The sequence below is a fragment of the Chrysemys picta genome, chromosome 3 (assembly GCF_011386835.1).
Source record: "Chrysemys picta bellii isolate R12L10 chromosome 3, ASM1138683v2, whole genome shotgun sequence".
NCBI lineage: Eukaryota > Metazoa > Chordata > Testudines > Emydidae > Chrysemys > Chrysemys picta.
This window is the reverse complement of record NC_088793.1, coordinates 129,420,236-129,447,131: the sequence shown is the minus strand read 5'-3', so window position 1 is coordinate 129,447,131 and position 26,896 is coordinate 129,420,236. Positions and strand designations below refer to the sequence as shown.

At 43.1% G+C, this 26,896-nt stretch overlaps 2 protein-coding genes across 10 annotated transcripts in view; one reads left to right on the top strand and one right to left on the bottom strand.

Annotated features, from left to right (window-relative positions):
* Positions 1-1,042: 1,042 nt before the first annotated feature.
* FAM89A (family with sequence similarity 89 member A) lies at positions 1,043-9,329 on the bottom strand. Its single transcript, XM_005291248.4, has 2 exons — positions 8,956-9,329; positions 1,043-3,623 (listed from the first exon to the last, which is right to left on the bottom strand). Exons 1-2 carry the CDS (start codon positions 9,193-9,195, stop codon positions 3,465-3,467), a joined length of 399 nt encoding a protein of 132 aa, XP_005291305.1. The 5' UTR covers positions 9,196-9,329; the 3' UTR covers positions 1,043-3,464.
* Positions 9,330-9,409: 80 nt separating this feature from the next.
* Positions 9,410-26,896, top strand: part of LOC135982657 (uncharacterized) — a 28,987-nt gene continuing 11,500 nt past the window's right edge. Inside the window, exons 1-4 of one of the 9 annotated variants that reach the window (XM_065590494.1) lie at positions 9,410-9,690; positions 18,675-18,720; positions 20,967-21,047; positions 23,038-24,928. In XM_065590494.1, the coding sequence (XP_065446566.1) occupies positions 9,532-9,690; positions 18,675-18,720; positions 20,967-21,047; positions 23,038-23,075 (324 nt within the window). In that variant the 5' untranslated portion in view covers positions 9,410-9,531 and the 3' untranslated portion in view covers positions 23,076-24,928. Of the gene's footprint in view, positions 9,691-14,520; positions 14,582-18,674; positions 18,721-20,966; positions 24,929-26,408; positions 26,518-26,896 lie in introns of those variants that run through there. The other 8 variants (XM_065590492.1, XR_010600166.1, XR_010600165.1 and 5 more) reach the window with 8 other exon arrangements.

Below are 26,896 nucleotides of genomic sequence, written 5' to 3'. Positions count from 1 at the left end.
GACCACAACTGTTCTGAAATCTCTATAAATGACCATGCTTTCCAAGTTCAGAAGTCCAATATCCTTCCAATGTAGATAATATATCATATCATAAAGTGGGTGCCATTCCAGTGGAACCTTAAAAACAAGGTCCCGGCTGCTCTGGGTAGACATCAGAGATTGCATGGCACTTTTCAAAAGGTATGGCCAAATTCCTCTCTTCCTGTTATTGTGCAGTGGACTAGCTGGCTACTGACTTCTGCTCCAGCTGTGACTGTGTTTCAGTTGTGTTTAGCTATACACTACTCCAATTTGTAAAACGCTTTTGGATCCTTTAGAATTAAAGGTGCTATAAGACCTAATAGTTTCAAATTTTTGCTAAAGTGAACATTGAGAGACAAGAATACTGTCCAAAAATTTGTTTGTGCTCAAAACTAGAGCCCTACGTGGAACAATTTTTAAAAATCCTGCTCCTGTCTCGCCCCGCAATACCCATTCGCACCCGCTCCCACACTGTTTCTTGAATTTTTATCCCACTCCCACTATTATGGCAGTGGGTCCATCTAGTACCCGCAGGATCCCAGTCCCGCTGCAGGGCTCTACTGAAAACTTTTTATGCTTTGAAAGGTATAGAGACCATCTGGGATTTAAAAACCATCATCAAGCCATCATTGGCTCATAAGCCAAATTGCTTCTGTGGAGGAAGTTGCTCTATTAGGGCAAGTAACGCAAAAACACGCCAGAGGATCTTGCTCACACGCACAGTCCCAATGAAGTCATTAGGACTTCATCCATCAGTAAACTGATTTACACGTGTTTGCAGGATTGGACCCTTAAATGACAGGTTAAAAAAAAAAAATCTATGTCTGTTTTAATTTGAAAACAACTGAACCAGAATACTGGAGCATTCCTATTTAAAATAAATATACATATTCTATTTTCATATAGTGTGCTTTCCATTATGACCAGAACATGGCTTATGCTTCAGTATATAGGAGGAAAACATTGTTCCTAGAACTGAGAATTTTTGAAATTTAGTACAACGAACTAACATTCATGCAACTTTACATTTTATGCCACACACATTTTTATTTTTTGGAATGGGTCAGGAGAAGAGGGGGATGTAAATAGAATAGGACAAGCTTTTTTAATGCCAATAATATAGCAAGTTGTATCCAAATTATTACATTTAATACATTTGGAAGACTAACCATGGTGAAAAGGGTACAATTGCTGAATATACACACAAACATGAAAATTGTCTAAATACAGAAGTTGTCTTTTTGATTACTAAGTTTGCTATATGAAACTTATAGAACTCCATTCTTTCATTTTTCACTTATGCCTTACTGAGTGAATTAGGTCACAAATGATTTTCTTTTTAAATGTAAGCACGCTGTAGTACACATTTAAAGAGATAAAAATACAAATTACTGCACATGAAATAGCTTTTTCCTATACAGCAGCTCTACTTTTGTTGAGTTTAGATTCCATTACTATCACAGTTTAAAGGAGAATACACACAAATAGCAACCTAAACTATCTTCACTTATGTCAATGCAACACATTATATAATACTAGCTTTTGCTGACAGTTAAGTAGGGAACTACCTGCAGAATTGGATCTGTGATTTTGGGTGTAAGTTGAATGTGTGCCAGACACATGAACCAAACACCCTTTGAAGAATAAGCCCTTACGGTCACTGTTTTTAAAACAGAAACTGCAGCGAGTTAAGGCATCTCTATACTGACGCAACACAAGACTTAGTTCAGAGGTCAAAAATGTAGCTACAATGTGGGTATTTGTCTTATGAAGGCTCACAGATACATCATCTACAATAATTGCTTTAAGACACTGTATACTGCCCTAAGTGTACAATGTCATTTTCCTTTACAACCAGCCTTCAGCATAGCTAGTGAAGTGTGGTATTCCAAGGTAAGCATTTTACAAATCCTAAATTCAGGACAGCTTCTCTAAAAGTGTAATTTGAGATAGCCAAGTAAACACCTTAATAAACCACTGATTCCTGCAGCTTAGTCCTTTCACTGATGGAAACTATAAAGTTTATAATATATAAGCTACTTAAATTGTCCAAGATGTATTAGTTGTTCTCAACCTTTCTTCTCAAGGCAGTCCAAATTATTAGATTGTATCAAAGTCTGATGTCAGAATTTTACAGCAGTTTTTAAATTTCTAAATTTAAAGGGAATTAGCCATGTTGAAAACTGCCGTTTTACTTAAAAATGGTGCAAAGAGCTGGCTACTCCCAGATACATGTTGAACACATTCAATATTACACACATGCGCACATACACACTTGCACTTTTAAATTGTAATAAACTTAATTTAATGCTTTAAAAAGCTCTGAAAACAAAACAAAAAATATATACTTCAAGCTTAGTTCTAAGCAAATATGGTAGTATCAAAAGTGTTAACATATGCAAACTATACTCCCAATATACTTATTTTGTAGGGGTGTTTTTTGTTTGTTTGTTTTTTTTAAAGTTGAAGGTTACCTTCCAGAAACAAAGTTCATCCAGTACAAAATATTGCAGTTTGTCCCAGTATCTTGTATTAAAGGTTTCCTGATACTTCATCTTCATGCGATTGAAAACACTTGCGTAAGAGTTTGGCTTATTACAAGCCACACAGTGGCTGACAGACTGACTGAACCTATGCTTTTACTATTCAATACAGTAAAAGCTGAGTAAACCATTTTGAAACCGATGTTAGCAGTCACAGAACTATGTTTATGCAAGACAGCTCTAGAAGTCAATGTAAAAGTTATTGCCCCTTGGTAGCACTAAGAAAGTGAATTAGATCAGCAGGAAAAAAAGGGTACTGGTAACATTCACTAGCATACATGTAGCTTTTGGGCTAGGAAGAAAAGAACATGGCAAAATATGGTTTTATGTAGAGAGGGTGAAAGATAAATATCTGAGAAATTGTGTAAACAATCCACCCAGTGCAGAACTGGAGTTAAGTGACATGGCTGATAAGAGCAGACTAGCTTAGTACAGCTTGGAATGTGTGTATCAAATCATTTCTTCAAACAGTATTTATCTGTACTGTTGACAAACGCATACCATCCATAGTTACTCACACCACAATTATGAAAGAGTTATTAGAATACTCAGGATGTTATCACCCTCTTGTTTGATCAAAATTATAGCTGTAAGTTACTTGCCAAAAATCAGTAGGTTGGAAACACCCATTCTGCAAATTAAAAATGATACCACCTGTCAAACATGTTGGAGGACTCCTCAAAACACGTAGCGCATCACTTTCCAGAAGTAGCTTATGCATGTGTAACTTGTATTGACAGTCTGCCAGAAATAAATGAGTTTAACAACAGATAAGGTAGCGGGGGTGTACCCCCCAAGAAGAGATGTCTAGATAGATTCCAGCCTCCAATCTTTCTTGGAAATGGGAGTTACACAGAGTGAAAGACTGATCCATGCACTTTTGTCCCTGCTGTGTTGTTCCTAGAAATAGTCCTCCTCTTCATCAAAAAAGCCATTTTCCAAAGCATATGTGCAGTCTGCACTAGATACAGCTTGGCATGCCCCTTTGTATTCTTGTATTGATTCATAAAGAGAGTACAGTTGACATAGCAATGACATATCCAGCTGCCGAAGGCCAACCTGATGGGGGGAAAAAAATAAAGACATGTTGATATTTCAAATGTGATTTGATTTCAATATGGTGGCATTTGCACACTTTTCCCCACAACTACTCAGGTTCAGAGGATGAGTTGTGTGTCACCTTGAACAATTATGCAATATGGCAGCTTAATGAATTTACTAAGGAAGGCCATATCCACCCCACTGAACAAGCCAGATGAAAGAGCTGTGGAGAAAGCTGTGCTCCATGGTATAAAATGTGACAAAGCATTCCTTGTGATTCAGTCATGTTACCATGCCCTGTTAACTGGGCAAAAAGCTGTGCAACCCTAGACAGGTGTGCTGCAATGTAAGAGAACTCAAACACTTTGTATGCCCTGTGATGCTCAAGATAGATTTACAGGTGCGACCACATCTGTCCCATTTACTCATCTTCCTTACACAGACTGTGATGCTATTCTGTCTCAGAAATTCAGGACCAATGAGGTTAGAGTGTAACTAAACCGTTATCAAATCTGTATAACCCAGGGAGTATAAAAATCAAGCTACTGAGTGCCCACATCAAAACATTCTAGAAATTTGCAGGACTGGAAGCCATGGTGTATACCTTTATCCCACTGCTCAGGAGATTGTAGTTATTAACTGCCTTCAAGTAGCCTGCTGGACTGTGTTACATTGATTTGTTTGCCCTGACAGAGGGCTACAGCATAAGTCAGCTGCCTCACGTGCCAACTTCTCAGAAAAAGTCCAGGATTAAGGGTAAAATTTTCAAAAGCATTTAAGTGGTTTAGGAGTTGAAGTCCCATTTTAAACAAGTGATTTATGTACTTTTGAAAATTTTACCCTAGACAACCTGGACAGATTAGATTTGAGCAGTGGGAGGAGCTGACCTTTCCCCATGTAGCTAGGGCACCAGAATTACATGAATTAAAGTTACCATGTATCGGTGTGTGGGCAAGCGTACACATGCCCGTCAGGTACAAACCAGGCAGAGACCAGAGGGGAAAAAAAAACAGCTTGCCATTTAATATGAAAGAATTTCCTCACTCTGGCATTGAAGTGCCAATATACCTTTAAGAGTATTCAGCTGACCAAAGGAAATGCTCAAACCAAACATCTCCTTTATTTGCGATATGTTAAAAATGCCACACAGCTAAAATTTAAGTGAACTGCCATACCTACCAATTTCTGAAAACAAAAATTAGGTTGACACATAGTGCCTAATGAGGGTTAGTCCCAGGGAAGAAATTTACCATAACTAATAATTGGAGAAAGGGAAAAGATATTTATTATTTTTATTATTTGTATTGTGGTAGTACATAGAGGCCTAAATCAGAAATCAAGACCCCACTATGCTAAGTACTGTACACTAAACAAAAAGACAGTGCCCGCCCCAGAGATCTTACGATTTAAATACCTGAAGAGAGGACGGGTAGATACAACACATGGGTAAACAAGATAAAAGCAAGACACGATTAGCTCTTTGTTTGGGGTCCTCCATTTCTGAGGTGAAGGAAGGGATAAAATAATGTCCCCCAAACAGCTTCCCTCTAGTTAAATAAAGCTGGACATTGGTTCTCAAGTTAGATGTCACTAGACCACTGCCACAACTCCCTCATAACCTTCACATCTGTTGTTTTTCTTCCCTATCTTCATTATTTCCTCTGGCTGCTGCCCCCCCCCCCCTCCTCTCCCCAGTGTTGTCCATGTGCTGCTACCCCAGCACCAAACTGAGGGGAGGGATAGCTCAGTGGTTTGAGCACTGGCCTGCTAAACCCAGGGTTGTGAATTCAATCCTTGAGGAGGCCACCTAGAGAGCTGGGGCAAAATTAGTACTTGGTCCTGCTAGTGAAGGCAGGGGGCTGGACTTGATGACCTTTCAGGGTCCCTTCCAGCTCTAGGAGATAATAAATTATAAATGGAGATATACCTAACTTTTCTCCCATCAAAAAGTGAAGCAGGATCAGGAGCACATCATTTTCTCTCAGCCCTGGCAAAGCAGCACGATATGCAAAAGCAGCAGCACTAATGCAACTCCCCTCCAGGGAATGAGCATGACTGAGAAAAGAAGAGTGGGATACCTGTGGCTGAATTAAACCCCTACTCTGCTCAAATCACAGTATAAGATCTTATTCAGCCTTGCAAGGCTAATGTATATTTAGAAGACCAGGCAAAGTCTACATCCTTAAGATGGCAACTAGCAATCAAAACAAATAACTACTCACCCCAAGCAAGAATGCAAGCAGAATGTTCTGAGGCTACTACATGTACATACACAGAGGAAAGGTTAGGCAATCTTACATCAGAGGTGAATAGTATCTACAAATATTTGAAGGGCATCAACATTGAGGTTAAGAATTGTTCAGGGAAGAATAATTAGAAGTAGTGAGTTGAAGTTGAACAACGAAACCTTTAGGCTGGAGACCAGAAAAAGATTCTAGACAATCAGCTCTATGTCTTATTGGAAGTAATGGAGTTCTTACCAATGGAATGAGAGTTTCAGCTAAACAGGCTTGGGAACATTCTGTGAAGACAAATTCTGCACTAGCTGGGAAATGGACTAGAATAGACATTCTAATAATTATTGTTTTTCACTGCCTTTGTTCAACAAGATAAAGGCAGATTTAATTTTAATGTAGTACAATCTGATATAATCACTATTTTATTTTCAAGTTATGGCTCAAACCTAGACACTCAGCATCTTTCATGTTCAGTCGAACCTGTGCACAGAGACAAGGCCAGGATGTAGTCCATGATTTTGTGCTATATTTTCTAGAACCACTATAGACAGAGAGAGGAGGAGCATTCTACAGGCTGGCAGCAACACCTTATCAGACAAAACAAACATCACTGATTGTAGGAGAAGTATAAAATTAAAGAATTCGAGTTAGCTTAAGTTTGGTTAAGAAAATAACATATTTGCTTTATAGTCTGTGGCTAGTAGGGAGAAGGCCCCAATCAGCAAGTAAAAGAAGGCCATGAGAATAATAAGTAGTATTACTTGTAGTGTAGAAAGGATGTATGGTTCCAAAATAACTAAAGAGCTGCAGTAACAAATTGGCCTGCTAAACCCAAGGTTGTGAGTTCAATCCTTGAGGGGGGGGGCCATTTAGGGACCTGGGGCAAAAATCTGTCTGGGGATTGGTCCTGCTTTGATCAGGGAGTTGGACTAGATGACCTCCTGAGGTCCCTTCCAACCCTAAGAGTCTAAAAGAAAAACTGTTTTAAAAGAAACAAGCTCAAATCCTCCCACTATTCTGCTGGTAAACAAGGAATGGGGGGGAGAAGATAAGAAAGGAAAGGCCTTGGGAAGAAAGGAAGCTGTAAACCTTTTTTGGATTAAGACAGGAAATAAGGGTGAATTGTCTCAAATTAGTTTTTAGCTGAAGTCAGTAATTTAGCAATGACATCACTTGTTTGTCAAAAGGTATAAACTCTTAAAGGATTCATTGCCAATTCTTGCCTGACCACATTAGAGCTGACCAATATGGGTCTAAGCACCCCTGGGTTTAGCCCATTTGTATCTTGATCAAATGCTTATAAGTGGTTTGTTACTGTTTGGATGTAGTAAATTGCTTATTAGTTAGGCTTTTTAGGCATGTTTAGAGCAATTATATAAATACTATTTGGCCTTTGGATTTAATAAAAGGAATTTATGGTTAAGTTTATGTTCGGTGATTTCCCACATCAATAAATATTAATAATTCTAACACTGATGCAACTGTTTAAACCAATGATCAGTCATGGATTTTTGCCCTATCTACAGCCCTTTGCAAAGCAGCAAGAGCCCATAACACTCCATTCTCAGAGAAGAAAGTCATATTAAGAATATGTCTACTCAGCATTGGGAGCATGCTTCCCAGCTCCAGTAGACAGATGTGTGCTAACTACACTAAAAATAGCAGCATAGCCAGGTATGGGGCTCAGCCTAGCCACCTGAGTACAAATCCACCCAGACTCTCCAGGGAACATACTCAGGCAGCTAGCCTACGCCGTCACCCATACTACCCCCAGCAATGCTGCTACTGTTAGCAAGGCAGCTTGAGCAGAGTTAGTACGCCTCTATCTGCTACATAAACAGATTTCCTCTTACTGAAACAGTACAAGAAACTTTTATCATTCGAATACTCAAGACACTTTTTTTTTTTGGCAGCCTTGATTATTATTAAGCATTTTAAAAAAAACTTGACTGGAGGAGAAAAGAATTCCAGCAAAAGTGTTTCCTAAATCAACTTTAAGCACAGAAAAGAAAAAAAAAGGTATTTTAAAAACAAATATTTTCAATAGAGCAGAAGGAAGAAGGAGAGGGGCACGGAAAGGGACCTAAACTGGAAAAAAAGACTAAACTAAGGGTACATTTTGAAAGTGTATTTAATTTCTCTGGCGTGGTGGGTCATTTTCGTTAAGACAAAAGTATATTAATCCTTATTGTGATGCATCACAAAAAGCATACTTTCCTCACAATCCCTTGGTCTGTCCTACGGATGGAGATGTTAAATATTTACAGCCTTAATTTATCCCACAAAGTAACTATTATAGGAGTTCATAACTTTTTTTTAGTATTATTATGACTCTGTAAAAACTACTTAAGTTGCTTGATTTACATTGTATTTATGCTAGTTGGAGAGCACCCAGGGTAATATTTTCAGAAGACTATCAGTGATTTAGGAGCTGACCTCTCATTTTCAAAACTGATCTAGGTACTTTAGCCACCATAAGCCTTAAAAGCTTAAGCTGCTTGGAGCCTGTTGAACAGGCCCCCTGTAATTCCTGTTTTCATGCAATGGCTTTTTTAAAACAATCGGGGGGGGGGGGCGAGGATGACTCTGGACGTGGCCGCCCCTCAGCACGCGCAGGGTCTGATCCAACTACAGTTGTTCTGGCCAGGGGTGCTGAAACTTGTATTGGGGGAGGAGGGGTGCTCAGAGCCATCCAACCAAACTGTAAACCCCGGCTATGATGGAAACCACTTCAAGCCGGGAGTACGGCAACAGTCCCAGCTCCAAAATCTCATGCCCAAACCTTCCCCCCAGTGCGATCCTCTGACCAGGCGCCCCCCATCCCTCGCCGGTGGGGCCCGATCCACTGCCTCCTTCATGCAAACAAACTCCAGCCCCACCCCAGCACGGCCGCGGCTACACCAGCGGGGCGCCTCACTCCCAGTTGCGTGTGTGGCGCTTTCTAGCCCGGCGGGGCTTGGTTTCCTCGCCAGCGGGCCGGCTCCAGCCGGGGCGGCAGCTGCGTGGGGCGCTAGGTGTCGGGGCAGCGCCGCGCTACCAACTTCCCCGGGGGCGCCCGCGGCTCTGCGGTGGGGGACAAGCCCCCGCAGCCCTTACTCGCCCGCCTCACTCACCATCTCTTTGCGGAGCAGGGCCAGCGCCGCGTCCAGGTTGGGCGGCCGGGGGGAGCCTCGGCCGACGCTGCTCGCCCGCCCCCGGCTCAACTCGTCCTGGATGCGGGATTTCTGCGCATAGAGCCGCTCCAGGTCCCGCCAGCGCCCGCCGCCGCCGCCCGAGGAGGAGTTTAGCAGCCCGCTCAGGCTCTTGGGCAGGGGCGGCAGCCCCGGCCCCCCGCCACTCTCCGGCCCGCTCATGCTGCTGCTGCCGTCGTCGAGAAGCGCCAGCCGCTGAGAAGGAGCCGCCTCCCCCTTCGGTTCCGAGCGGCTCCCAGCGCTGGAGCCCGCCCCTGCGGCCCGGCTCCGCCTCCGGGCTGGAGCGGAGAGTCAGATGGACAGAGGCGGGGTTGTAGGGGGCGGGGTCCCTGTGACCAGAGGGGAAAGGGGGCGGGGATAATCCGGGGAACCGTGGGAGGGAGAAGAGGGCTGGGGGCAGTAGGGATGGGAGGAAGCTCCGCCTGGTAGCAAGTTCAGCAGCCGGGCAGTTAGCAGCGCCGGGCACCCCTCCCTTTTCCTGCACAGGATGCCAGCACAATGCGCGCGTTTGCTGCACTGCCATTGAAAGGCCTCCGTGGGCCTAGCCCCGGCTACCTGAGAGCTCAGTTCTCCCTGGACAGCGATTCCTTCCCACACAGCTCCACTCCACTGGGAGTGTGCAGCTTCCCAGCGATGAGGAGGCCCCAGAGTGCACCGGTAAGAGACAGACCCCCCCCCAGGAGAGCAAGGCCTAGAGTGACCAGACATCCCAATAATATCCGGACAAAGACAATAGGGATGTTGTCTTACATATGCAACTATCCCTCTCCTTCCCCCTGAAAAAACAACGTGTCCTAATTTTTCACACTTGTTATCTGAGTCACCCTACTCTGGGCCTTATTCCAGCAATGATAAGAATGACCTGGCACCTCACTGTATTTAGGACTGAATGCAAAACTCATCTCTTTAACTTAGCTTTTCTCCAATAGGCTCTTCTTTCATTCACACCCATACTGACACACAAGACATGCACAAGTCTATACATTAATCAAACTGTTTCCCCTATAGGTGGGAGAATAGTGAGACTGCTTTTGTGATTTTTTTTTTAAATCCTTGTGAGACCTCAGCTAAAAAGGCAATGGGGCCTTTGTAAAGATCTAGATATACATAGTTGGGGGTATTTGTGTGTTTGAATGGGGAGAAAGTGATCTGGGTATGTGTAAGTGAGAAGAAGGGTAGGGTATGAGAGCAGAACGGAGTGTGTGAGATAGAAGAAGGGAGTTTGAGTGTGTATAAGGGAAATGGGGCATAGAGTGAAGACAGCAAAAGGGATGTAGAAATGAAAATCAGCTGCCTGTTTCGCTTGTATAAGAACAGCCATATTGGGTCAGACCAAAGGACCATCTAGCCCAGTATTCTATCTTCTGGCCGTGGCCAATGCCAGGTGCTTCAGAGGGAATGAACAGAATAGGTAATCATCAAGCGATCCATCCCGTCACCTATTCCCAGCTTCTGGCAAACAGAAGCTAGGGACACCATCCCTGCCCATCCTGGCTAATAACCATTGGTGGACCTATCCTCCATGAATTTCTCTAGTTCTTTTTTTGAACCCTGTTATAGTCTTGGCCTTAATAACATCCCCTGGAAATGAGTTCCACAGGTTGACTGTGTTGTGTGAAGAAATACTTCTTTTGTTTGTTTCAAATCTGCTGCCTATTAATTTCATTTGGTGACCCCCCTAGTTCTTGTGTTATGAGAGAAAGTAAATAACACTTCCTTATTTACTTTCACCAGTCATGATTTTATAGACCTCTTATTATACCTCCCCCTTAGTCATCTCTTTTCCAAGCTGAAAAGTTCTAGTCTTATTAATCTCTCTCCTCATATAGAAGTTGTTCCACACCCCTAATCATTTTTGTTGCCCTTTTCTGTACCTTTACCAATTCCAATATATCTTTTTTGAGATGGGGCAACCACATCTGCATGCAGTATTCAATATGTAGGCATACCATGGATTTATATAGAGGCAATATATTTTCCGTCTTAGGTTTGGATGAGGTTTTGGTTGTCTCAGGCAGCCTGAGAATAGGATTTTTTTCTAGCCTGGGGGTTGTTCTTAAAAACAAAATAGATTGTGGACAGGCATGGCTAGTATCATCAAATATTTTACATCCTTGGTCAAGTGAAGTGACAACAAACACAAGAGACTATTAAAAGCTATACAAGTCTCAAGAACTGAGAAAGAGAATGGCCAAGTTCTGCCTCTTTGAAAATGTGTAGCATTATCTTGTTTATCTGATCTGTAAGTCTGTATAGCTGCCATGTATCTCACTTAAAAGAAAATTCCCATTTCTAGTTGGAATGTCACAAAATATATCAACATAGCCAATGGTAAAATTTGATATTCTTATCCAATGTTTTATTTGTAGGGATTGAAACTAGAGAAATCCCAAAACACTTAATACCTTCCTAGCCAAAGAATGTATATCTGCTCTGTTCTGTATATCTTCCTGGGATATCCTTGCCCATTTGTTGCATATATTGTGACCACTATTTACCTCAGTCTTCAGCTTGGAGGTTTTTGTGTGGATTCCTCGCTCACAGACATCGCTGATTTTAATCCATCATTTAGGTACTCCATAAAAAAGTGCTACCACAAAAAGCCTGTTAAACCTGTATACTTCTATCCTGGGTAGCAAAATATTAGGAGTGCGAGTTATTCATCAGAATTTGCTGCCTGTTGTTATGCCAGGAATGAGAACTAGTGATGGTAGCAAATTGTGACAAGTTAATGACATCCATCAGATTTATTACCAGGACCACAGGCTCTTCTCTTTCTCCAAACAGCAACAAAATAAAAACATGAACTAACTATAATTTTTCCTCATTCTTTAAGTCTGTACACGCACACACACACATTCACTCACTCCCTATATATCTTGGATCTCCATGGTCACTGTCACTCCCTAGAAAAGCCAGAACTTCGAAGTTCTTCTTTTGATACTCATTCAGCTAAGCAACAGAGTTGAGAGACTGAAAAATAAAAATCAAGGAAGGGTACAAAACTGGAGTTGTCAGAACATATTGCCACTGCAGATCCAGACTCTTGGGAGCGTACAGTTTAGTGGTACAATCCTCAGAACCACTTAGAAGACATTGGGACTGCGTGTGTACTATTTTGTACCTGTTCATTTGGTGCAAGGTTATATAATAGATTATTGCACCACCAGCTCTCAATGTCTTTCCGCCAATTGACAGGAATGAAATCACTACATATGTAGATGGACACATAAGAAACATATGGATGAACCACTTCACCATTCACTGAAATGCAGCCACCTATACTATAGAACTCTGCAGCTGTTTAAGAGCACACAATACCACTGCACAACAGTGTAGAACAGGCAGGGTAATATGTTACCAATAACATTTGAGTTCTGCATCCTAAGGGCACTTCATATCTCATGCATCAGGGTGTAAGCTAATTAGCTAGGGAGTCAAGAAGGAATTTCTTTCCTCCCCGAATATGCATTGTGTAATTGGCTAGGTACTTTACTAAGGGGCTCTGCACCTTCTATGGCATCAAGTCTGGCAGGCTATAGCCAGAGACAGAATACTGGACTTGATGGACCTACTCCAGATTCTGGTATGGTGGATTCTCTATAACACGGTAGCTCATTGTAATCATGCAGAGAAATTTAAGGAGACAGAATGTACTTTACAAAATTGGCATCTGTCCAGGACATCAGTGCTATTATTACTATACCTGCAAAAGTTACTTTATGATCTAGAACAGAGGTTCCCAAACTTATTTGGCCTACCGCCCCCTTTTCAGAAAAAAAATTACTCAGCGCCCCCCTGGAAATCTACCTTCTTTAAGCGAACAAACAGAAAGATGCAGTGACAAATTTGTGTTCTTTTATGTATCTATATTTCTACCTACGTCCTACAATATAGTAAAGAAAGATGTGTTATTAGAATATCGCCCACGACATCAGGTATACAGTGGTTTTTCGTAAGATGGCAAAAGACAACCAAACTAAAATACTAATGAAACTAATAAACTGGGTTTTGTTCTTTGCTCAGCATTAGATATATGTATTTGATATTAAACTGTTAAATATCAAACTAAATTTATCAAGAAATAATTAATTTAAAAATAATCAATATGCAATTAAAAATCAGTTAATAGTTTTAATTTAGTTTGCCCTTATTTAAATAATTGTTCCTTATTAACACACGCCTTATTTACCAATTAACACAGATGATTCGATAGATATAAATAAATGTTAATAGTTAACAGTTTTTTTACAATTTCATTCCCGTTTTCGTTAATATTGTAATAAAAAATATGACAAATATATTGACTGTACACTTCAAATAGTACTGTACCGACACAAGCCTGCTACGATTTTATTATTAGTAAGCACTAAAGACACAGAAACGCACGGTAGATATGTAAGAAAATGTATAAAAATACTCACGTGTAAATTGCTGTTTTATTGAAACAACAATAATACAATTTGCTTTGTATGTGATCCGTAATCCGTAAAGATCGAAGGTATTGAATATGAATAAAAAATTTTAAATACTTATTGCACTATTGTTAACTGCTTTTTACACAATTAAGAAACAATCTAAATTAGATTTCATACATGTCGCCTATTTATAGTATCGTATTGTAAACAAGTCATTACACGCACATATTCCTGCCGATGCATGCTGGACTTCCCGACAATGCGCGACACGCTCGCCTGCCAACACTTGCTTGTTAAGAGCTGTTGGCGGACTTGACACCTGATCGGTTATAATTTGTGAATTTATTTGGAAAATAAAGTAATCACTACAACTTTAACTCTATGTTACACAACAGATGAAACATGTACGAACGGTTTTTCAAAATTTTCTTATATTCTTTCTTTATGCTTCCACCGCCCCCTTATTTTTATTCAACGCCCCCCAATTGCACCCAAGGCTACTACTGCCCCCCTGGATTGTTCCAGCGCCCCCCAGGGGGCGGTATCGCCCACTTTGGGAACCTCTGATCTAGAATGACACAAATGGTTAGGACCTTTCTCCTATGTCTCATTTGCAAACTTTCAGTATTACAGTAGGCCCCCCCCCCCCCCCCCACCATGCTATGACATTGGTTCAGCAGGAAGGTTGCTCACCAGCCTTTCAGCCACTCAAACACTCTCCTTTGGGCTATGCCAGCCCTGTCTTTGCCTTGGAGGTTAACAGAAGGTACACCCAATTCCCTAAATCCCTTGAAGTGTTCCCATGATATCCAGCCCCTCCCACTGGCAACTCACAGAAATCTCAGATCCTCTGCACCCAAAGGAGCTGTGTGTATCCCAGTTTACCAGTTTTTACTTTAAGACTCCACGCCACAGCACTTATGAGCACTTATAATAAAACAAAAGAATGTTTAAGAAAGAATAGTGGGTCCACTAGAAGCAAGAGAGAATCATTGATAGAAACAATGATTACAATGTTACCCACGATTTTCAGAACCCAAACAGTCATAACTTAACTGTTTCATTCCAGGCGGTGTCAGGTATAAACCAATGGGAACACAGTACTTATGGCTGATGACAGATTGATGCAAGTAAGCATGCTCTTATCTAAAACTACAGTTTATTAGATTTGATCACAGACAGGCATAAGCTATAGGTTTAGAACATCCCAAACAATTACCTAGAATCTGAGATGGTATTGAATAATTAGCAGTAGGTCAGCGATGGCTGATCGCTTCCCCGCCAGGGAGTATGGTGTCAGGAAACAGTCTCTCAGGATAGCATTAGAGAACTGCTCCAAAGTAAACTCTATTATCTAGTCTTTTATAACTATTTTTTACAAAACACATAACTCATAGGGACCCCTACTGGGTCATCACTTCTCCTAACTTCAATCAACTACTTATCAACATAACATTCCTAAAAATCTTAGCTTCCATATCAAAGACACCCAAACTCAAGATTTCCATCCACTTATTTTATTTCAGTCTCAATTTGTTGACTCTTTTTTTCCCCTCCTCTCATTCTGATTAGCAGAAACTGCAAGCATGCAGCTAGCATTTGACCTGGCCTCCAGAAGCCCTGCTTGTTCAAATTAACCCTTAACTATGTGGTGTTCTATTTTATTAATTCATGGTGGCTAAATGCACACAAAATGGTTGCAATTAGCTTGATCAAATTCTGGTGTAACACACCCCTCCATTTCAGGGCAACAACAATATAAAACAAAATCATAAAACACAAAGGAGGGCCTACACTTAATAGTTACCTTTCCTATCTAATAAAGTAGGTTCTCCTCTTCCCCTCCTGCTCCTCTCCCCCAATTCAGTCTGTGGCAGAGTTGGCAGGCTTCCCAAAAGCCAAGATCCAATCTTTCATAAAACACTTCCCCTCAACAAGATGTCTCCTCAATGAATGGATGTAGAGTGTCTTTCTCCACCTTGGATCTACTGAATCAGTCTTTGTCTTTATTCACAGACAGGGCAATCCTCTGTCTGTTATAATGTTCCTTTTTATCTCTAAGTGGTTTAGATTGTTTGCAATTGCCTTTGATGGTTTTCCATTGACTGCTCTGGAATGGAGCAAGGGTAGACAACTGAACCTTGCATTGCATCACCATCTGACCAGGGAGGGATAACAACTTCCTCCCACTTTAATGAGACATTAGTGAGATTCTCATGTGAGTAACTTTTACTCTATGACCATACGGCATAGTTTTCAATATAGTTACATTATTCCTTAAATATTAACCATACATACATCTTACAATGATTACAAGTATTGATAAGTTACAAGCTTTCAGTAGAAACCTTACATGCTACCCTTCATGGATAAATACCATGAAAGTGGTGTACTAGGTACAGTGAGTTTGTCAGGTCTGAGACAGAAGTTGCTTGTGAAAAACAATGAACCTTTTGCTTTTTGGCACCACTGGTGAGTCACATAGTGGCTATCGTGTTATTTTATGAAATTAAATTCAACTAAAACCATTCTTAATGTTCCCTCTATGCCAAATATGTTTGATGACAGTACTGTTGACTCTTCAAGTATTAGGATCTAGGCCAGGGGTAGGCAACCTATGGCATGCGTGCCGAAGGCGGCACGCGAGCTGATTTTCAGTGGCACTCACATTGCCTGGGTCCTGGCCACTGGTCCGGGGAGCTCTGCATTTTAATTTAATTTTAAATAAAATTCTTAAACATTTTAAAAACCTTATTTACTTTACATACAACAATAGTTTAGTTATATATTATAGACCTTCTAAAAACGTTAAAATGTATGACTGGCACGCAAAACCTTAAATTACAGTGAATAAATGAAGACTCGGCACACCACTTCTGAAAGGTTGCCGACCCCTGATCTAGGCATTGTGTTATCCTTCAGTTTATTAATGGACTTACCAAAGATCATTTTTGCTAAATGAAAGCCATTTGGAACCTCTTCTGAATATTCTCATTTTATCAAAGTTAGCTTAGCATAATTATTTTTTTCAACATGTCTGATCATACATCATATCTCAATTGCAATTTATTGAGATGTAGAGGCTCAACTTCTTCAACATCCTGCACTTATATCATTACTTCTGTTTATTTAACAAAAAATATTTACACTGACTTACAGTACAGGTTCATATCAATTGTGAAGTTTGTCTGTTGACTTTTCAGGCTCTAAATGGCTCTGCTCATGCAAAGTTAATTTCTCTAACCTATTATTTTAAGTCTAAATTAGCTGTTTATCTACTCTGACGCAGTTGTAACATGGTAATAATGGAAGCTGGAGTCTTCTGCAATTATGCCTCTCTGTTATGGATGTACTTCCTTTCATTATATAACACACTCAGGGCTAGATCCACAAACGGACTTAGGTGCCCAACTGCCATTTAAGGCACTTAAGTCCAACATTTAGGTGCCATTGAGGTCCTCAAATTTCCACTCACCTGCCACCTAATCCTGAAGGTGCCTAAAATGCCCGTGCACCTAAGTTTCCACTGTTAAAGTTACCCTAAGCATCTACATTTCTGCCAGTCAGCATGTACACTGCTGCTTCAGTCTAGGCATAGTCACCAACTCCGTGGGTGCTCCGGGACTGGAGCAACCACTGGAAAAAAATAGCCCATCAGCTCCTCCCCCTCCCCACCAGCTCTCCTGCCTGCTGGCAATCAGCTGTTCAGTGGCATGCAGGAGACCCTGGGGGGGTGGGGGAGGAGTGGTGGCAGAAAGAGGCAGAGGGAGGGCAGGGCACGCTTGGGAAGGGGGCGGGAAGAGGCGGGGCGGGGGCAGAGTGGGGGTTGAGCACCCCTGGGGAAACCCGTAAATCGGCGCCGCTGAGTCTAGGCATCCGGGCACATCTCATGCCCAAGCCCCAGTGGGATCCTCAGACAAGGTGTTTCCCCACCTACCTTGCCAGTGGGACCCGATCCGTTGGGCATTCTCAGAGCATGCCTAAACCCACACAAAACAGTTGGGGTTTTAACCTTTACACTGAGCCAGGTTCCATTCCCCTCTTTGTCTGATGTGGAGCAGGATCTGGATACTCACCTCTCAGGAGAGGTGAGTAGATTATAATGTAGTCTGGTGTGAGGCTCTCTCCGTCTCTTGTGTTAACGCTGTTCTACTGTGTATAAGTGATTAAATATGCATTGGGCCAGACAGAACATGTGAATGGGTCTATAGTCCAGTGGTTAGAACACACATCTGAAAGGTAGGGAAGGGAAGCCATGTTCAGCTCCACATCAGGCAGTGGGGGGAACTGATTCTCACATCTTGGGTGAGTGCGCTAACCACTGGGCTAAAGGTTATAAGGGAAACCTCTTTTCCCTCCCACATTTCTTGCAAAAAAACAGGTTAAGCACCCAACTCTAGGAGAGGATTCAAAGCTGAGAATCCCAAGCAAAGATAGGGTGTCTTCCTCTGGGCCAGATTTTGGGTGCCTAACTGCCTGAGAAGCGCAGAGCTTAGGCCACACCCCTCCCATTGGCATTTCCTATTTGCTAGTTTGGGCAATTCCCCACTCAGCCTGTTGGCTTCTGTGGATCACATTCTTAGGTGCCTAGATCTCCCCATGCATTGTTTAGGGGACCTAACTCAGGGCTGTGGATTCCACTAGGTGGCTAGGAGGTAGGCATTGCAACACCAAAGGCTGGTTCTCCACTGAAAAAGGTTTGTCTGCATAGCTATGCTAGTCAGGGATGTGAACCCCTGCCTCCAGCTGACATAGCTGTGCCAGCAAAACACCCAGTGTAGCTGCAGCTATGCTGACAGAAGAGTGCTTCTGTCAGCATAGCTGTAATGCTGTTATAGAAGGTGGTACTATGCCAGCAGAAAAACTTGACAGCATATGCGGCATCTACACTAGAGGGCTCTGTCAGTACAGCTATCCTAGGAGAGCTAGACTGGCAAAGCATGTGTAGTGTATGCCACGCTTACGTCCCTTTGTGGATCTAGCCCTCAGCCTTTGTTGTTTTTTAGAACTAGACTAGAGAAAGGTGTTATTGCTGCTAACTTTTTTTAATTAATGATACTAGATAGAAAATACACAGAAAAAAATACATTAAAATATTAAGTTTTCAAAAGCTGGGAAATGACAGAATTGAGGCTGCCTGTATAACCTTAATTTGGCTTCCTTGTGCATATGCATTCTGATACAGTCTTTAATTACATGATCACATACTGTTTTTTCCCACAGGACACTGCCCTATTCAGTGCATGGGATGGACAGTGGTCACTGACAGGTAGTCATTCAGTATTTCTTTTTATCGTCATCAGTCAGTATGTAGCACGATGCCTTAATTACTACATATCATTTGAACCCTTTACTGAATTAATGTATTGATTTCCTAACAGGCTTTTCTATGATGTTCTACACTGTAGTATCTGACTGGTTCACAACATTTTTGAATTTCTCTTTACAACACCCCTGTGATGTAAGATGGCATTATTATCCCTATTTTACAGAGTGGAACTAGGACCTGGGGAACACCTAAAACTTAAGTTGACCTAGCTCCATCACTTAGTGCTCTGAGCTATGATAGCTCGACCTAAGCCCCGCTGTAGGTACAGCTAGAACTCTTCTGTTGACCTAGCTACCACCTGTTAGAGAGATGGATTACCTACATTGATGGAAAAACCCTTTCCTCTGATGCAGCAAGCATCTACACTACAGCTGCACAGTTGCAGCATCATAGCTGTGCCACTGTAGTGGAGACATGGCCTAGGACACAGAGAGATTAAGGTCCTTTCACTTCTGGAACCTGGTGCCACAGCAGCTCTGGGCAGCCTGGAGAAGTAGATCCAAGAAAATTCCTGCTCAGCCCCTGAAGACCACACCCCATCACAATGACCAATTGCTTATTTTGTTATTGGTGCCAAACTCTAGTTTGCCCATGTCTGGATTAACCAAAGACAGGTGCAGCTCACCTCAGAGAAAAGCATAAACCTCCCCTGTAGTGCATCTCACTGCCCAATGCAATATTAGGTTGAAATTCACCTACTCTGTCTTTTTATCTTATTTAAAAGGATATAATAATGCCCTTCCCGTTTCCCCACCTTCCCTTCCCACAGATTCTCCCTCATTTCATGAGCTCTGGGAAAGAGTCTGTCATGCAGAACAGACCAAATTCATAACTGGTGCAGTACTGTAGTCAGTTACACCAGTGATGAACCAGGCCCAACTGTATCAGTCTTGCATGCCAGCTGGTAAAAATAAATCACGCAATTAAGAGAAAGTGTGCAGTGTAGGAATGAATAATTTCAGTAATACACAAAAATTAATGGGCCTGAAAGAAATAGACATAATTTTGTGAGAGGATTTAAAATAAAGTGTCATCACACACACCCAGTTCTTAGTAGCTTTGTCAGTCTTCACTTAGTCTTCTTTTGCTGCCTCACAAATAAAGAAAATAGCACTTCAAAGTGCTAATGGAATTTTTTTCCACCTAATAAGTTTCTGATTAAAGCCTTGGGTGAGAACCATTTGCCTCTTCAAAATGACAGTGGAAGGGGGCAGTTAGCACTGCTGCTCTGCAATTCAAATTCTGTTAGTCTTGCAACAACCAGCTTCTGACTCTTAGCAGTGCAGGCTCAACTTACAGTAGCAGCCTTGCAGAATCTGATTACTGAAAGCAGATAACCAGGGAAATCAGAGCTGTAGGCTTTAAAGATATTTTTCTTATTATCCCTGTGACACTGAACAGACCTTTCTCTTCAGAGAGATCTGTGCTGGGGTCAGCTCTTACTGGGATACTCTCCTGGTTTGTGCTGAGGTCATTTGAGGTGGAATTTATGAAAGTTCTTACTCTGCAGATAAATTAAATGGCAGAAATGAAGTGCTACCGAAATGTAACAGACAGGAGAAGTGAGGATGATTGGTGCTCACAATATGTGCAATGTTTCAGATTCTCCAATCATCTGATCTCTGCTTTGATTCATTTCAGAGGGGGAGCAAATGATTTTATTAAAACAAAATTAATTCTCTGCTTATTTTATGTGAAATGTGTATAAAGCATATTTTAAGCATATACAGCAGCTTCTACAGAGCATTATATTCAATTTATTAAAACAGGGATCATTTTTCTCTCTTCCTCCTCCAACCCTCAAAATAAGTTATGCATATTGTAGGGACGCATAGCTCCCGAATCGCTAGCCCACAGGCGCGGCAAACTGCTCCCATGGCTACGAGGCAGGAGTGACCTTCAATCCAGCGTTTGTGTTTGGGAAACTTATTTGGCTGATTTGATTGTACCCTCGCAGCTGGTGTTCACGCGCTCAAGAGATGGGTTCGTTATCTTATGTGCATGTATACTGCCTGGCTTTTCTATGCGCAAGAATGTAACCACTAAGAAGAGTTGTAAACAAAGTAAGGAGAGAAATAAAAACCCCAGGAAAGTTTTCCTGGGAGGCTTTTTGCAAGAGGCTTGTAAAGCTCTCTGGCTACCAACAAACCTGGCGTTCTGTTTCCTTTCCTGTGTCATCACCACAGCTGGTGACCCCGACGTGATACCCCTCTACTCACCGGCTGGATACGCCGAGCGCGCCCGCGGCTGTTTGCCGCCCCTTATTCGTGAGTATGGGGGGGAAACTTTCCAGTGCCCAGAAGGAGCACGCAAGAGAGTTACAAAAGATTATAAGGCAGCGATCATGTGTCGTTGTCTCGGTCGCTCATATTGAGGACCTCCTAAGGGAAATAGATCGCCAGTGCCCCTGGTATCCGGACTGCGGGTCATTACAGCTTTCTGATTGGATACGGATTGGGATCACCTTGTATAGTGAACCCCGTGCCCCAGTTCAGCACCTGCTGCTCTGGCAGCGTTGTAAGGAGGCGCTGGAGGGGTTCGGCCCCGATGGCCTTAAGCCGGTTTCCCCTTTGCCCCCAGGTGATGGGCCACCCCCCTCCTGCCCGCAGCTGACCCCCCCTGCGCCGCCGCCCGTGGCGGCGCCCCCATGCCTACCGGTCGGGCAGGGGGGCGCTGTCACCGTGGCGGTGCAGCCGGTGCGCAAGGCCGGTCTCTTGACCGACAAGGAATCCAAGTGTGGGTTCAAGGCGTTCCCCGTCTCTAAGCGAAATAATGGAAACGGGGGGCGAGTAGTGGACTGGGAGGCTCTCCCCTACTCGGTTCTGCACGAGCTCCGGGGGATCTTGAAAGGTGTGTCAAACGGTTATCACTTGCTCCCCCAAGATTGGAAAGACATATGTCGCATGGTGCTGTCTCCCGCGCAATACGTTGTGTGGGACAGCGAGTACCAGCGAGAGGCGCTTGCGGCAGCAGCACAAGGTGGGGGGGCTTATCTTGCTGAGCAGTTATATGGTACAGGGCAGTTTTTGGGCATCCCCGAGCAGGCGGTGGGCACGCCCCAGGTAGCTTTTCCCATCATTGGCCAGTGTGCCCGTCGCGCGTTTCGCAGGGTCCCCGCTGCGAGCGAGTCCTCAAAGTCCTTCGACCCTGGCGGAGTTGCTGCAGGCGTGTACTGATGTAGGCACTCAAACCCATCAGATGGCCCTGCTGGCAGCTGCCCTGCACAAGGGGCAGAAGCCTCAGGGGAACTGCTTTAACTGCCACCATCCATATTGATGATTAGGCGTATGGCCCTCCCCCTCCGTTGGCTCACTGACGAGCCCGTATGGGTTGCGCAGTGGCCGCTTTTCCCCAGAATATGTGCAGTGTATATTGTAGCAGAAGTAAAGGAAATGCAAACCTACCAATATAGGTTGTGTTGTCTTGTTCAGATCACTGTGTGTTTGAAAGCAGGAGTTAGAAGTAAAAGGCAATCAAAAGACTGGGAAAGTTAATTGTGTCCCTTTTAAGTAAAAATCTTTAAGCTGTAGATAGCTTTGGATTTGGAAGCAAGTCAGAAAGCATTTGTATTAATGCAAGTTTCTAACTAATAAGGTAGAAGCCACTGAAATCTGGGCTGCCTATGAACAAATACAAGGAAACATTTTAAGCAATGACTGACTGCCCAAAAGGGGTAGACCTCTGTTCTTTTGTTTTTCAGATCATCAGAGAAAACGGATGCCAGCTGAACAGCATTCAATGTACCATGCATTTACTGGCACAATAGGGATTATTTTTGTGTTTTATGGCAAAAATTGTTGTTAAGAGTTGCATACCAACAGTCTTTGGAAGCAAAGACATGGAAGGTTAACCCACTCCCCATATTGCCCATGGGATCCTTCTGGCTACCTCAGATTTCTAGCCAGAGGGCTGGGGAGGGAGGAAAGCAATTAGACACCTGAGGTTGTACCGAGTGCACTCCTCAAAAGTGGGTGTGCTTGTCCCGGTTTGTTGCTCCAAAGCTCTGTAATAAAGTTATTTTACTGGAAGAGTGAAGGTTTCCTTTGTAGGTTAAAAGAAGCCGAGAAAGGGAGAAGAGGAAAAAGCACAGAATGAGTTAACTGAGAGGAAAATACAGCTTGCAGGCTCATCCAAGGCCACAGCCAAAACTTGGCTGACCCCCAAGACAAGGGGGGGCTTAAATGTGCCCGAGCAACTATGAGATCTGCAAAACACTGCCAGGCATTAATGAAATGTGTTAGGTTTCTTTTCTCACAGATAAAAGAAGTGCTACCCAAAGCCCTGCCATTCATTGAAACCAGGAGACTGAGTCTATGTAAAGTCCATCAACGAAAGACTGCTTTGGCTCCATGCTGGAAAGGCTCTTTCCAAGTCCTGTTAACCACCAACACCGCTGTGAAGTGCCAAGGACTGACTGCCTGGACCCATGCTTTTCACTGCAAAAAGACCCCTCCACCTCGGGAGGACTCTTTGACTGATGATAAGCCTATTTCTTCTTCTAGCCCTGCTGTGCCTTCTGGACAGCAGGAAAAAGGAAAAAAAGACAAGGTGAAGTGCTAGTAACCTCTCCCTTGTCCACTGACAGACCTACTGTGCCTCTGAATTTTTCCAGAAAAAGCAAAACCATTACAGGGTGATGTGCTAGTAACCTCTCCCCTGTATGATGCTAAACCACACTGTTTCAGGAAAAGAGAAGAAGGAACACTTGCTTCCTTGAAACCACAAAGTCCAGGAATTCCTGACTACAAGAGACATTAAGAACTGACCCTGGTGAAGAAACAAAAAATTATAACCTGGAAAAAAAGAAACTTGTGGGACCCATGCTTGGGAACGTGGTATTGATTGGATTTTGGGGTTTATTCTACAGGCTGCGCCCTGTGTTTTGAATAAGTCCTTCAGTATGTATTGCCTTCCCTAATTAGATTTTAAATGATAAGTACCAAAGGCACCTTGTTGCCATTGCCCCTGCCATCTCCTCCATTACACTATTACCCCTGTAACACATCAAAATACAGACAATGACCCAGAAGTTGCTGACAGAGATGGTATTGAATATCACTGAGGCTGGGAAGGCATTGCAGTGGGATCTAGCATGTTCAGGCTTGGCCCACTGCCCTTACAGACACATCAGGAGTACCATCTGATCTGCGGCCATGGAGACATACTTAGAGACTTTCTGGGTAAAAGTGCAAACGTTCTCAATGCTCCTTCCAAGCATATGGACCGGTTGAGGGGGTGTGGGCTCCCACATACCGAATCCTGCCGGGTCCATGGGGAGGATGCATGTGGGATTGAGTAATTCACCAAGACATCTGGGAAATTAGACTACCTGGTATGCCCAATTAATTTTAGTCAGTGCTCCTGGGATTACACCTGACAGGACGCTTACTTTTTCAAGTTAATGACAGCTGTGTGTATGTTAATGACACCATATTACAAGACATGCAAGGTCTGTTAAGTACCTGCCTTGTTCCTGTCTGCAAACCACCCAGCAACATCTGGGGTGTGAGACAGTGAAAGAAATGTGTTGTTTTAAGCTTACTGATAATAGTAACTGTATGTAATAGCAAATTGATATGCTAAAATGTTATGCTTAAGCCATCCGCCAAGATGTTTTTCCTCCTTGGTGGGATTATATCTAGTCATAGCCACCCTTAGAGTGGATGAAGACCCTTTTATAGTATGGGGTCTTAGTTTTGATGTTTGATGTTTTACTTTGCTGCTTTGTTTAATGTATACCCAATCTAGTGGCATTGTGTATGCTACCCTGCGAGAGTGTTTTGTTTAAACACCGCATCTATAAAATAAAACAGGGGGGGATGTAGGGACGCATAGCTCCCGAATCGCTAGCCCACAGGCGCGGCAAACTGCTCCCATGGCTACGAGGCAGGAGTGACCTTCAATCCAGCGTTTGTGTTTGGGAAACTTATTTGGCTGATTTGATTGTACCCTCGCAGCTGGTGTTCACGCGCTCAAGAGATGGGTTCGTTATCTTATGTGCATGTATACTGCCTGGCTTTTCTATGCGCAAGAATGTAACCACTAAGAAGAGTTGTAAACAAAGTAAGGAGAGAAATAAAAACCCCAGGAAAGTTTTCCTGGGAGGCTTTTTGCAAGAGGCTTGTAAAGCTCTCTGGCTACCAACAAACCTGGCGTTCTGTTTCCTTTCCTGTGTCATCACCACAGCATATTTTTTTTATTTTACAAAAGCAAGTCTACATACCAGGCAAAGCTTTAAAATAGTAGGATTACAAATATTTAAAGTTTCAACATGCGTCATACAGCAAGCATAATTGTTGAAAATACTGTGTTGGCATGAGCGCATATAACATCAGATTCTTACCTGAAATGAACCTAAGACAGAAATGTAACCAAGGCCGTTTAAATTATAGTCTCTCAGTCAGAGAAGAAAATGCAAATTCCTTTGTCTTCTTCCTCTGTCAGGAAGACATGACAAGATCCTTCTTAAGCCTAGTCTATGCTACAAAGTTAGGTCAATGGAAGCCACCTTTCGTTGACATAGTTGTACAGGTGTCTACACTTAAATTTGTCTCCCACTGATGTGAGTACCCCATTAGAGCAACACAATAACACCACCTCCCCAAGCAGCGTTGAGCTATGGTCAATGTACTGAGGTCAATGCAGTGTGAGAATAGACACTGTGTTACCTAACATGGCTACCACTCTGAAATCTGTGTTACCTATGTCGACTGTTCTCCAGCAACTATCCCACAATGCCCAACAATGACCGCTCTGGTCACAATTGTGAACTCCAGTGCCCAGGGGCCATAGAGACTGGAAGTGCCCCCCTCCCCTTTATTGCCCTGCACATTTTTGAAACGCCTTTTCCTGATTGTCTAGCTTGGCAAGCACACCTAGTAGTTCTCCATCGTTGTGCACAAGTGCCCAGCTGACCATGCCGGCTACACGTTCCAGACACACTCTGGCTTGGAGTAGACAAGAGATATTGCATCTCTTGGGCCTGTGGAGAGAAGGGCTGTGCAAGCACAGCTACGAACCAGCCACAAAAATGTGGGCATTTATGACCAGATTGCACAGGGGAATGCGGGAGAATGGGTATGTGCCACATGAAAGCAAGGGAACTGTGTCAGGCACACCATAAGGCCAGAGAGGCAAGCAGTCAATCTGGTGCTGATCTGCAGACTTGCCGCTTTTACAAAGAGCTTCATGCCATACTTATCGGAGACCCTACCCTCACCCTGCAGGCCATACTGAATATGTCCAAGAAGCCTGAGTCACAAGCCCTTAGTGTGAACAGTGAGGACAAGAAGGAGGTGGAGTAGCAAAGAAGAGGAGTATGGGGGACATGAGACTGGGAAATCTAGCTATGTCGCGAGCCAGAACCTGTTTGAGATTCGACCATAGTCCAGTCGAGCCCGCTGCAGGGGAAGGAACCTCAAGTACGCTTGTTACTGTATTTTCCATTACCATGATGTCCTAAGGGGCAACCCCAACTTAACAGGATACAGCTATCAACTTTTTATTAATTTATCCATACTAGAAGAGGAAGTGGTACAAGAAAGAGAGGTAGTGTTGTTATCTGCTTTTCATTCCCCTGAAGAGTTAGGCAGAGTGGGCCATGCAAAGCAGTTTGTTTATGTACACAGGGAAGTCCCTTGAATCCTCCTGGGGGATCTCAATGAAATATTCATGGAAGTACTCTGCAATCCATTCCTGAAGGTTTCTACGGATGGAAGCCTTATTTCTTCCTTTGTGGTAGGGCACTTTCCTGAATCTTAACTTTCACTTTCCGTTGTAACTATAGTTGGCAATGGTACCTGTGATGGGGTGTCCATCCCACACAAGGCCTGAAGGGGTAAATTTGGCTAATTAACCTTAGGCTGCACCTGGAGGAAACCTAGAGAGTGCTAGGGCCTACTTGCTGATGAAGTCCAGCTGGGGGAGAAGCTGGGCGGGGTCTATAAAGAGAGGAAGTTGGTAGGCTGCAAGGGGGGAAACTTACAGTCATACTTCCTGATACAAGGGGGAAGAACAGGAAGCTGTAAGGACAGTGTGGGAAGGAGCAGTAAGGGCTGGGAGAGTAAAAGCCCAGAGCTGCTGGGTTGAGGGTCCCTGGACTGGAACCAAGTGTAGA